This window comes from Heterodontus francisci, chromosome 47 (genome assembly GCF_036365525.1).
Source record: "Heterodontus francisci isolate sHetFra1 chromosome 47, sHetFra1.hap1, whole genome shotgun sequence".
NCBI lineage: Eukaryota > Metazoa > Chordata > Chondrichthyes > Heterodontiformes > Heterodontidae > Heterodontus > Heterodontus francisci.
In genome coordinates this window covers 6,974,252-6,986,641 of record NC_090417.1, presented here as the reverse complement: position 1 = coordinate 6,986,641, position 12,390 = coordinate 6,974,252, and the positions used below count along the sequence as shown (strand labels likewise).

At 41.1% G+C, this 12,390-nt stretch overlaps 1 protein-coding gene across 1 annotated transcript; it reads right to left on the bottom strand.

Annotated features, from left to right (window-relative positions):
* Nucleotides 1-467: 467 nt before the first annotated feature.
* On the bottom strand, nt 468-5,565 carry tm2d2 (TM2 domain containing 2). Its single transcript, XM_068023491.1, has 4 exons — nt 5,249-5,565; nt 3,782-3,869; nt 2,940-3,055; nt 468-963 (listed from the first exon to the last, which is right to left on the bottom strand). Exons 1-4 carry the CDS (start codon nt 5,467-5,469, stop codon nt 750-752), a joined length of 639 nt encoding a protein of 212 aa, XP_067879592.1. The 5' UTR covers nt 5,470-5,565; the 3' UTR covers nt 468-749.
* Between the last annotated feature and the right edge of the window lie 6,825 nt (nt 5,566-12,390).

The window sequence follows — 12,390 nt, the reverse complement described above, 5'->3', positions numbered from 1 at the left end:
CAATATTTACCAAAATAAAAGCATCTTTCACACTAAGATACATTAAGTGCACATTTCCCCCCCAAAGCAGCATTTTATTGGCTCTATCTTGCTCACTAAATAGTGAAACATTATGCCCTCTGGTGGCTCTATATGTTAAGTAGGACACACTGGAAATTCTTTACAACTGCTTGAAAACATATTTCTGTACAAATTAGTAGTTTACCTTCCACTAAAGATTTTCTATTGTGTGCATACTCAATTCCAATACTGTTTATACTACAATCTTTCAAATTTCCGATTGTGTTCACATTGTTTGTTAAAAGCACTGCGAGGTAACGGGTAATCGTTACCTCACAAAAATTCAACCATGTTCAAAGTGTGCAGAACTTTCCAATTTCTGCCTGAAATGTTGCAGTCTGTCTATCTTGGTGTGTGCATACTTAATTTCTCATTACGCAAATTAAGCAGAAAAAATCAGAATCAAGAACAGAATAACATGATTGCAGAATTTATATTTACAGCATAAAAATGATACACAAGCTATTCCAGCCTACTAATGAGACTTATTATAATCTTACATATACCCATAGGGATAGATAAAACATGTGAGGGATGAAAAAAATGTCTCTGTGATAGGATTCAGATATGTGTCCAAACAAACTGTAAATATGTCCACAGCAAAGCATAAACAGGCTCCTGATCTGCTTTGTCCTTTCCCTTCCACCAAACCCAAAAATGACTTCATGGAACTCAGTTGGACTGCATCTTCAGTAATAAGTGCACCAGTTACTGCCATCACTGGGCATCAGGCCTCCTGTGATGAGTAGTATTAGATCCACAAACCACCAGATCCCGAGACCTCCAAGTGTCAGCAGTTTCCCCACTGCAGTGCCAGTGTGTGCCAGGCAAAATCTATCGACACCGAAGCACCCCAGGAAAAAGGAATATAGCAAAGTTGTTACAAAATAGTGTCCCGTATACCTGAAAAATACACAACATGTAAGAGGGCTTAATAAGAAAAAACAGAACATATTAAAACAAGACAAAGACTGAATTGTTCGGATTGTTCAGGAAACCTAAACCTTTTTGAAATAAAAACAGAAAACGTGGAAAGAGACACAGATTTAACCTTTCATCAGAACTGGAAGATGATTTAACAAGTCTTAAACAAGTAATCGGCCGGGAAAGGGGTGGCAGGGCTGACAGAAGGGAAGGTCAATAATAGGGTGGAAGGCAGATGTGACCTAATGACAAATAAAAGAGATCATGGGGCAAGGTAAAGATGGTAATGGGACAAGTAACAAAACAAAAGATGGGTCTAGAGGTGGTGTAAATGGGCAGAGCAGAATCACCAGCTGCTGCTGTCCAAAAAAAAAGGGAGCAGTAAATGATCGGAAATTTTTGAACTCAATGCTCAATCCAAAGGCTGTAAAGTGCCTAATCCAAAAATGAGATTTTATTCCTCGTGCTTAAATTGAGCTTCCTTGGAATATTGCAGGAGGCCAAGGAGAGTGGTCAGAGTGGTAGTAGGGCTGAGAATTAAATGACAGGTGTCTATTTGGAATGGTTCTCATTCCTTAAATAACACAAACATGTAGATGTGAAGCGAGCAGGTACAAATTGAAGGCATGGTTACTGCATTTAAGAAAAATCTTGGAATTCCACTACAAGGTCCTCTCTACCATGGATTTGCTGCTCGAGTGAAGGCCTGACACACCCGTGTGGTCCCTGTGCTATTCACTGATCATGGTACAGATATTTTGTGCTGTTCACATTCGATACTTTGTTCGCTCCAATTATTTCTTCACACCAATGCAGAATAAAGGAAGTTTCAAAAGTTTGGCATATTGTCACTTGATCTCTCAGGCAGTTCACTGTTACAATCTTAATGCTTCAACAGATTAACTACTACCTGAAGACTTAAACAGTTTAAAATACATTTATATATATAAAAAAAAACTTCCAGATAATTATTTTACATTGACAAGCAAAAATTAGCCAATTTACTTTTTGACATTAACTAGAATCAAACAACACAGATGGCCATTCGGCCTATCGTGCCTGTGCCAGAGTCCCCAGCCCTTTCCCAATAGCCCTGCAAACTTTCATTTTCAATAAAAGCAAAATACTGCGGATGCTGGAAATCTGAAATAAAAACAAGAAATGCTGGAACCACTCAGCAGGTCTGGCAGCATCTGTGAAAAGAGAAGCAGAGTTAACGTTTCGGGTCAGTGACCCTTCTTCGGAACGTTCCAAAGAAAGGTCACTGACCCGAAACGTTAACTCTGCTTCTCTTTTCACAGATGCTGCCAGACCTGCTGAGTGGTTCCAGCATTTCTTGTTTTTATTTCATTTTCAATATATATCCAATTCCTTTTTGAACATTATTAAATAATCCGAACATAAATTAAGCAGTTTTAAGTGCACAGATGGGTTTAGTTTAATTGACATTTTACCACGAGTAGGACTTTTTTTTCAGTTATAGATATTAGTCACAGAGTCATACAGCACTGAAACAGGCCCTTCCGCCCACCAAGTCTCTGCCAACCATCAACCACCCATTTATACTAATCCTACATTAATTCCATATTCCCTACCACATTCCCACCTTCCCTCAATTCTCCTACCACCTACCAGAGGCAATTTACAATTCTTTGAATGAATTATTAAATCACCTCAGTGTTTTACTTTTTCAAATGTAATCTGTAATATTCTCATATTGTGCACAAATCCAAATTTAAAAGACAAATAACTAATTTCAAAAAGTCAGTTGAGTCAAGTCATAATTAGGGCAAAAAAAACACTAAATCACAAAGATTTCTTTCAATGCAAGTGCACTGAATATTTCAATTTAGAAATTACTTTGGTCACAATTGAACATTAATTGGTGAGCTGTGAAATCTACATTCAGAGCTAACTGATGAAACCAAAGTCAAATAATCAAATTAATTTCTTACTTGATACATGGCACATTTCCTCGGAGGAAAGTGCGTGGTCCGGCACACTCTATGTTCTTTAATGCAGCACAACACACTGGTGTGTGCTCCACTTCATGGTAAGCTTGCCCACCAAACTGTTGACCAAAGGAAAGTTAAATGAAATAATTTAGCATCAGGCCCATCATGTCCAGCAACAGCAAATTATAAAATCCCTTCGAGTGATTAGATCAGAAAGATTCATTTAACACCATTAATCGATCAGACAAACAGCTCCATTCTACACAGGATTTTCTAGCATTTTAATACAGCATATATTAGATCCAAGTTGCTTGATCTTGTCTGCAGCCTTACTCACAAAAACTACTCTTTACATCGCCTTGTTCCCAATGAATTGTGTGCAGTTATAAAATCACAGAGAGAAGCTGAATTAAATAAATCTTGATTTCAACAGACAAGATAGGGATTTGCAGTAACTTGGATTCAGGTATGAAGTCAAACAGTAGCCACAGATGGACTGCCTAATTTCAAGGTCATGGAGATGGGGAAGAGTCATCAGGAGCTGGATATCTGATTACTAATTCCCCTTAGCAGCCCAGTAGCACTGAGTGGAACTGCAGCAGCCTCATTGCTGCTACTGTAAATACATTAGATGGAGATTTTTTAATAAAGGAACAAAAACAGCAAATGCGAGAAACACTCAAGGGAATCAATCAACATCTTCAGAGAAAACAGACATTTTCACTTCAAGCATCATCCCTCCTAATGTTCAATTTTGACAGTTTTACCAACCAACATAAACAGTGGAACACCTTACAACGAAAGCTATGACAAAGGGTGAATATAGAAATGACTTTTCTTACTTTTACACAACCATATCCTTGCTCTTGGTAGGCAGTCACATTTCCAAAAAGATCCACTGGGTCATCACATTCAACAAATTCGTCTGGCCTGCAACCAACAAATACCCCAAAATAAAATTAAAGTACAATCATTTAACAAACCAAGCACACAAAGATTTATGGCTCTTGTTTAAAGTAAATGTGGTATTACTTCTGTTCTCATGAAGGGTCTACACCTTAACTTGTCAGCATTTTCTGTTTTCTTGAATTTACAAGTTTGTACAATACAAAATGACTCACCAAGGATACACAGGTTAATCTTTCAGACAGAGATCCTGGGCTCAAGTTTTGGGGGGTGGGGGTGGGATGGTGGAGGGTAGAGAGGAGGTTCATGTTGGAGGAAAAGACAACCAGAAGTCATAGAATAAAAACATATGCTGGAAATCTGAAATAAAAACAAGAAATGCTGGAAATACTCAGCAGGTCTGGCAGTATCAGTGGAACGAGAAGCAGAATTAACATTTCAGGTCAGTGACCCTTCTGCAGAACTGTTCTGATGAAAGGTCAGTGTCCTGAAATGTTAACTGTGCTTCTCTCTCTACAGATGCTGAGTATTTCCAGAATTTTTTGTTATTGTAACCAGAGGTCATGTTTAGGGAGGGGAGGCAAAAACAGGGTCCCAAGATTATGTATCAGAGGTGGAGAGGAGACTTGGGGTTGATGTTTTGCATCGTAGAAGAAAATAAAGTGCCTAAATGGGAATGGAGCAGACACACATATGCTAAAAGCAGTAATAAAGCCATAAATAGTGCTAACAAAGCACTTGGATTTCAAACTGATATCAAACCTTAGTTAGACTACATTGGAACACCGCTCTGATTACAACATTACAAGAAGGATAGAGGGATAGAGGCAGTTGCAAAGATTAACAGGGACAACATCAGAGCTCTGAGGTTACAGCTATCAGGAAAAACTGAACAGGTGAGGGCTCTTTTCTAGAAGTGACCTCAGAGGTGATGAAAAGGTTCAACAGAGTAGAGATGGAGATGACGTTTGCAGTTATAGGGCTGGAGGGAGAAAGAACAACTGTCATAAACAACACTCCCACTAATTTCTCTTCATTGTGTTTCATTCTTCATCCAATATGCTGTGGATTGTCACGCAGCTGTTCACACCTCAGACGGATCATTGGTGATAAATACAGGGCAGTCACCAATAAATCCAAAGGCAGGTCAGTAGAAACCCATTGTGTTCAGAATGTGAAGCTCAATTCCATGACGAGCAACATAAGCAGACGACCACAGGGATGCATTTATGAAGAAGTTGGATAAGTACATGAAAGAGAGAAGAATAACAGCACCGTAAGGTTTATCTGCGTTACAGGCGTTATATAAATGCAGCTTGTTGGTGTTGTTGATGTCCAGCACCTCCCGCTCGGGCCCAATGGCCAATCTCTGGACTGCAAACATGAGAGTAAGAGGGACTTACAGGAAGCTGCAGAGTACCAGTGGGGACAGCGGGTCTCGGTACTCCAGCACCTGCTCGGGTTCCGTCCTCATCATCCCGCCCCGGTCCTGCGTCGGCTGCGAGCCGTTGGCCGTCAGGTTCTGGGACTGAGAGCGCGCCACCAGGCATTGCAGCAGCGCGGCGGCCGCCAGCAGCACCAGTTGACCACCCAGGAGCAGGTGACCAGGCGACACTACCCACATCCTCCCCGGGCTCCCCCTCAAGCCCGACCGGGCCTACAACTACCAGCACACACAACAGCCATCTCTGCCAACCGGAACGCTCTTGATTGACGTACAACCTTAACCAATCAGATGGCACATTTCCTGCCCACGTGGGTTTATCACTCCGCCCCGCTTGCGGGACGAGTGATTGACATGTGTCTTTACCAATCACGTAGCACGTTCCTAACCACGTGATACGTCACTCGCCTTCAGGAGAGACGATTCATTGATACTTACAACCGACCAATCAGTTGGCTGCGGGGGTGGCATCTCCAGCTGATGTTTTCCGGTGAATGGAGTTGAGTTCAGGTGAATCAACGCAAGCATAAACAAAATCATAATATTGCAGATGCTGGAAATCTGAAATAAAACACAAAAAATATGCTAGAAATACTCAGCAGGTCTGGCAGCATCTGTGGAAAGAGAAGCAGAGAGTTAACGTTTCATGTCAGTGACCTTGAGTTCAATTATTTCAGAGCATAACTGGCCCTCCTTTTTTTAAGTTTTACTTTGCATTTTTTCTTTGTATTTCATTTTATTTTGGTTTGTTTCATCATTGCACTATTTTTAACCATGTGTCTGCGCCCTTTTTTCATGTTTTTGCTTGTGCCTCGGGCTTTCATTATTCTGTCATTTAATACCCTCTTTGCACTAATGCTTTGTCTTTCACCACACGATTAACACACTCCTTGTCTTTGCCTTTGCACCATGACCTCCTTGTCAGTTATTTTCTGTGACCCTCTATCCTACCAACACCTTCCCATTTGTTCTCTTTTGCCCCACCCCCACTTTATTTTCCTGAAACCTATTACATTTCTAACCTTTGCCAGTTCTGATGAAAGGTCACTGACATGAAATGTTAACTTTGCTGCTCTCTCCATAGATGCTGCCAGACTTGCTGAGTATTTCCAGCACTTTTTTGGTTTTATTACGAACAAGTTGCATTTGTATTGTGCCATTTATGTAATAAGACATTTAACTAAAAGATTTCTCTTATGAGGCCAAAATCAAAGTCTATTTTGCATTCCAAGTGGAATTTGGAGGTATAAATTCAGAAGTAGGTACAATATGGGACACGAGTGTTTTTATCAAAGACAGATGGTATTTTCTACACAAAAGGGTCACAATAAGAATATAATGAAATCATTATTTTGGGGCCGGGTCCACTCTTTGAATAATTATTCCATACATTAGGGGCGGTGCAGTGGTTGGCACCGCAGCCTCACAGCTCCAGTGACCCGGGTTCAGTTCTGGGTACTGCCTGTGCGGAGTTTGCAAGTTCTCCCTGTGACCGCATGGGTTTTTGCTGGGTGCTCCGGTTTCCTCCCACAGCCAAACACTTGAAGGTTGATAGGTAAATTGGCCATTATAAATTGTCCCTAGTGTAGGTAGGTGGTAGGAGAATGGTGGGGATGTGGTAGGGAATATGGGATTAATGTAGGATTAGCATAAATGGGTGGTTCTTGGTCGGCACAGCCTCGGTGGGCCGAAGGGCCTGTTTCAGTGCTGTATCTCTAAATAAATAAATAAACAAGTGCAGCAGACAAATGGGGAGTCAGTAACCCATTCACAATTATTTTCTGATGTTGGGTGCACTCACTGAATTTACATTCTCAAATGATTTGGTTTAGACCACAGGGTTTTACATATAAATGTATCTATATATAGCAATAAATCTTCCATATGTTATACCTATTAAGCCAAGGCTTTAAAGCTTTAGAATTCCTTCCCTAAACCTCCTGCCACACAAGCTCTTCTCCTTTAAGACCTTAAAACCATCCCCTTTACCAAATTTTTCGTCATCTGTCCCAATATCTCCTTATGTGTCTTGGTGTCAACTTTTCTTTACTAATGCTCTTGGAAGGGCCTTAGGAGATGTTTTATTATGTTAAAGGCACTATCTAAAGCAAGTTGTTGTTATGTTGAATCAAATAAACAGCAGAATCGCTACTCGTGGTTTCAACCTCAACACAGTGAACCTGGATAGGCCAGCCCATGGGTCCCCCAGCCAGCATTTCCTCCAACCCCGAACAGCCAGTCATATCCTGAAGCCCTTGTCATCTGACAGTTTGCAAATCACACCCGTTGTATCTACATTAAAAGCAAAAGATGCAGATGCTGGAAATCTGAAATCAAAACAAAAAGTGCTGGAAATATGCAGCAGGTCTGGCAGCATCTGTGGAGAGAGAAACAGAGTTAACTTTTCAGTTCTGAAGAAGTCACAGACCTGAAACGTTAACGCTTTTTCTTTCTCCTCATATGCTGCCAGACCTGCTTAGTATTTCCAGCACTTCCCATTGTATCTACATTACAAACCCAATCCTCTTAGAATAGAAACAGAAATCGGGCCAGCTTTACTGTGGATGAAGGCTGGCAGCACATAATGCCATTTATCACTGAAGAAATGACTTCTTCTCAAACTAAAGTAAGAATCATTGGTTCTGTCATTGCCATGGCATTGACTTCAGAAATGATCCTGACTTGTCTATTCAAACACTTGTCCATTGGTGGTTAGCCAGTTGAATTCAAAATACTTGCAATAGAAATTATGGTACATTTTGTAGACCTTACTTCAAATCACTGACACAATGGCTGCTGCCCAGAAACCATTAAATAAACAATCAAATTCATCACGCCTATTAGTTCTCCCCTGCATTCCCATGGCAACTCAGTTTTGATTTCACAATGAAGCACTTACATTCCAATGTCTTGAGTTGTCCATACATTCAGTGATGAAGGATCAGTTCACCACCTAGCAAGGGAATGTTAGTGTTACACCTCTATAAGTAATGCCAAAGTTAGTGTCATGTTATTTGAAAGTGCTTTTCTTTCGTGAGTAAAAAAAAAGTTAACCAAGTTACAAAAGCACAATATTAGCCCAATTTACGACCAAAAATCCACCCTAACCATAGTTACAATTATGAAAGAACACCAGCTAAGGGTAAACTGCCTTTGTAATGGAAAACAGAGGCTGCAAGGGTGCCTGGCAGGTTGATCCAAAGTTAGAGGTTATGTGCAGTAATTTCGGTCTGAGGATAAAATATCTGCATGAGCTCAAGAAGGCTGTGATGGTTATTAAATATTAATCAAATTCTTTGTAACTGAATCAGAAGTTATAATGATTTCACACATAGCAATGAACATGGATAAAATATATTGGGAGAAGAACTGACCCATACACAATGCTTCTGATGGACGAGCCTGATAATATTTTTACTGCACGGTTAATTCTTACAAAGCATAGCATTGTCCTTTTGTATTCCACTCTTATTTCCTTCTGCCTTTCATTCTTGATTAGTCTTCGCTCTTGCTTCTGTTGGACATCCTGGAGAGTTGTATGTTGGTGGACATCTTGGGGAGTTAATAATCACATCTCCTTGTATCAGAACAACAACAACGTATATTTATATAGCTTCTTTAATGTAATAAAACATCCCAAGGTGCTGTACAGAACCAGAAAAGGAGATATTAGGTCAAATGATTAAAGCTTTGTGAAAGAGGTAGGTTTTAAGGAGGAAATAGAGACATGTCGTCGAAGCTTTTCATCTTGCAGTCATCAGGACAATATGCAAGAATAACCAATGTAAGGGAAAACAACAACTTATCCTGCATGAGAAGAGAGTGCTGATTGGTTGGTAAGTGAACTCTGATTGGTAGAGATGTTGCCATGGAGAATGCACCAGTTTACGGTGACTGGAGCAAAGCAAGGTGGAGAGTCAGAGAGGTGCAGGGAGAGCTTGGGGCCTAGGCAGCTGAACGTGCAGCCACCAATGGTGGAGCAATTAAAATCAGGAATGCTCAAGAGGCCAGAATTAGAGGAGCACAGATATCTTGGAGGGTTGTGGGGCTGAAGGAGATTACAGAGATAGGGAGCAGCAAGGCCATGGAGGGATTTGACATCAAGGATGAGAATTTTAAAATCAAGTGGATGCTTGACTGGGTGCCAATGTTTTTGTATAAGGATCTGAAAGAGTTAATCTTGAGAGACTGTAAAGAATAGCCCCAACCATGATGGTGTAAGAGATCATGTGGGAGAGACACGAGAACAGTTACAGCGTGACTTTTGAAGGATTCACACAGGCTAGTGTGGAGTGTATATAGTTGTTATTAAATAAATATTAATATTTAAATACTAGTCTAAGAACCTCTCTGGCTAGACTCAAAATGGTGGCAGCATACAGAACCAAACATATAATATGGTGAACAGTGGTGGGATTATGATCAGCGGTGGATCCAAGAGAAGAGAAAATTTAAAGCAACTACCATCCTTCAGCCAGAAGTGAAAATTTAAAACAACTAGCTGAAAAGAGAAAAACTACAAACCTTAAGAGGCTGAGAGAAGTTCCAAAGAACAGAAGCATGGCTGCCTGCAAATCAATCAATGGGGTGAGTCATGTGTCAATGGTCAAAGAATCGTGGTTTTAAAAAAAAGGCTTTGAAGAGCTTAAAGTGATTTTCTGAAGGCATCAGCCTAGAGAAAAAAAAGCGGGGAAGACCCAATCCTCCACTTGGGCTGAACGAAAGGCAAAGAGCAGGAAACCCCCAAAAGGTGTGCAAACTGCTGAAAAGAGCAGGAAACCCCCGAACACAACAGGGAGACTCCATTAACTCAGACAAGCATGAAGAAGAAAAACAAATAACCTGCAGCTCTCAAATAAAGGGGAAACCCTAGAACAGTCTTTTAAAACAGCAGGGAACTCTCAAACAGCTGCAGGAGGTTGTTCAACATTGTTAACCTCACTATACTTAAATGCATTTTCTGTAGAACTTGCGGTTGTTGAGATTTTATTTTGGCACATCTTACTGAAATGCCCTATTTTTCTGCAATAAAAGCATTCTTCTCTATTGGCAGGACATTGTTCGTGCCTATGGGTACTTCTGGTGCCCCATCGCTGGCAGGGTTTAATGGTGTCTTTTGCTTCCCCCCACCCCCTGCCAGTATATCTTTTTTCCTGGTGCCAATTTTTCAGCTGTCTGGTGAAGGAACTGAACCATTGCAAGAGGTTCCCTGAACTCCACAGGGCAAGCTGAATAAACAAGTAAAATGAAGTACTCAAGAAAAGAGAAAAGCCCTAAAACAGCATATTAAAAAAGCAGGGGACACTCAAAAGCACCTACTAAACTCCATTAAAGCAAGCTAGCCTGAAAAAAAGTTTCTTAAAGGGGAACACTCTATAAAAACTCGACAAAATAAAACAACATGGGTCAAACATTGGGAATGCTGGAGAGTTTCAAAAGCCAAGAGGGATCCAATCAGATTCAAAACTGGGTATTAAAGGAAAAAAGGTTTCTCAGCTATAGAATTGTATCTAGGTTAGACAAGGTGATTTGTTCTTGCAGAGAGCCAGCACAGACACGACAGGCCGAATGGCCTCCTTCTGGGCTGTAATCATTCTATGATTCTATGATTAGCGGCACAATGGCGCAGTGGTTAGCACCGCAGCCTCACAGCTCCAGCGACCGGGGTTCAGTTCTGGGTACTGCCTGTGCGGAGTTTGCAAGTTCTCCCTGCATCTGTGTGGGTTTCCGCCAGGTGCTCCGGTTTCCTCCCACCTCCAAAAGACCTGCAGGTTGATAGGTAAATTGGCCATTGTAAATTTCCCCTAGTGTAGGTAGGTGGTAGGAGAATGGTGGGGATGTGGTAGAGAATATGGGATTAATGTAGGATTAGTATAAATGGGTGGTTGTTGGTCGGCACAGACTTGGTGGGCCGTAGGGCCTGTTTCAGTGCTGTATCTCTAAATAAAATTTTTTAAAAATAAATAAATAAATAAAATGATATTCAATTGGTGCCAGAGCTGATAAAATAGCAAGACAAGCTATTAATGAAACATCTGCCAAATTCAAAGTTTTAAAAGCTTTTGATTCCTATTTCAATTTGCAAAGTTACAAGATTTTAGAAAGAGCAAAATTCAACAAAGGGTCCAGAAACCGGGCAAAACAGTCGATACTTTTATCAATGACCTTTACAAACTTGCAGAGGGAGACCTTAAAATAAATTGATAAGAGATCGTATTGTTGAGAGTGTCGCAGATGATTCCATGTCAGACAGTTTGCAGTCTAAAGAAGATCTCACCCTGGATAAAGCTATTCAGCTGGTGAGGCAAGCTGAGGTCATGAAGAACAACAGACCAATATTGCGAGGTGAAGAAAGACCTTGGTTGAGGGCACCTCCTGCAATGGTTCAGTTCCTTCACTAGACAGCTGAAAAATAGGCACCAGGAAAAAAATTACACGGGCCAGGGAGAGGATGGGGGGGAGGGGGGGTGGGGGGAGCGAAAGACACCATCAAACCCTGACAGCGATGTGGTGCCAAAAGTACTCATAGGCATGAACGATGTCCTACAGATAGAGCAGAATGCTTTTATTGCAGAAAAATAGGGCAATTCAGTAAGATGTGCCAAAAGAAAATCTCAACTACCTCAAGCTCTAAAGAAAACACATTGAAGAATAGAGGGGTTAACCAAGTTAAACAACCTCCTGCAGCAGACAATCCAAACATTTTCTTGGTGGAATTTAGCAATGACCATTAGATGAGGAATCTAAACTCTTAACAACATTCATAACACAATTTGGAAGATTGTTTTAACGGGTTGCCATTCAGAACTACATCAGCACCGGAGATCTTTCAAAGAACAATGTCGAGGATCCTGGAAGGATTAGAGGGGATCATTTGCCATATGGGCGACGTCTTAATTCATGGAACCAATCAGAAGGAACATGATACAAGAATGAGAGCCCTCCTGGCATCAAGGTCCATGGTGGGCCTCATCTGGAGCCATCTTCAGGCCCCCTACCCCACCCCCTGGCCACAGAACCCCCTGGCCACAGATGCCTGGGGCAAGAACAAGATCCAGCCCTAGGTTTCTTCACTGGAACCATACCTGCGCATCATCCTAT

Bases quoted from the DNA above. Each gene is read 5' to 3' on its own strand.
- tm2d2 (XM_068023491.1), bottom strand. From the start codon at position 5,469: ATGTGGGTAGTGTCGCCTGGTCACCTGCTCCTGGGTGGTCAACTGGTG. The intron at 3,870-5,248 runs GTAAGTCCCTCT...TGTTGGTTGCAG, and splicing joins CTGGTACTCTGCAGCTTCCT to GCCAGACGAATTTGTTGAAT. The intron at 964-2,939 runs GTAAGAAATTAA...TGTATTTTTCAG, and splicing joins GGAAATGTGCCATGTATCAA to GTATACGGGACACTATTTTG.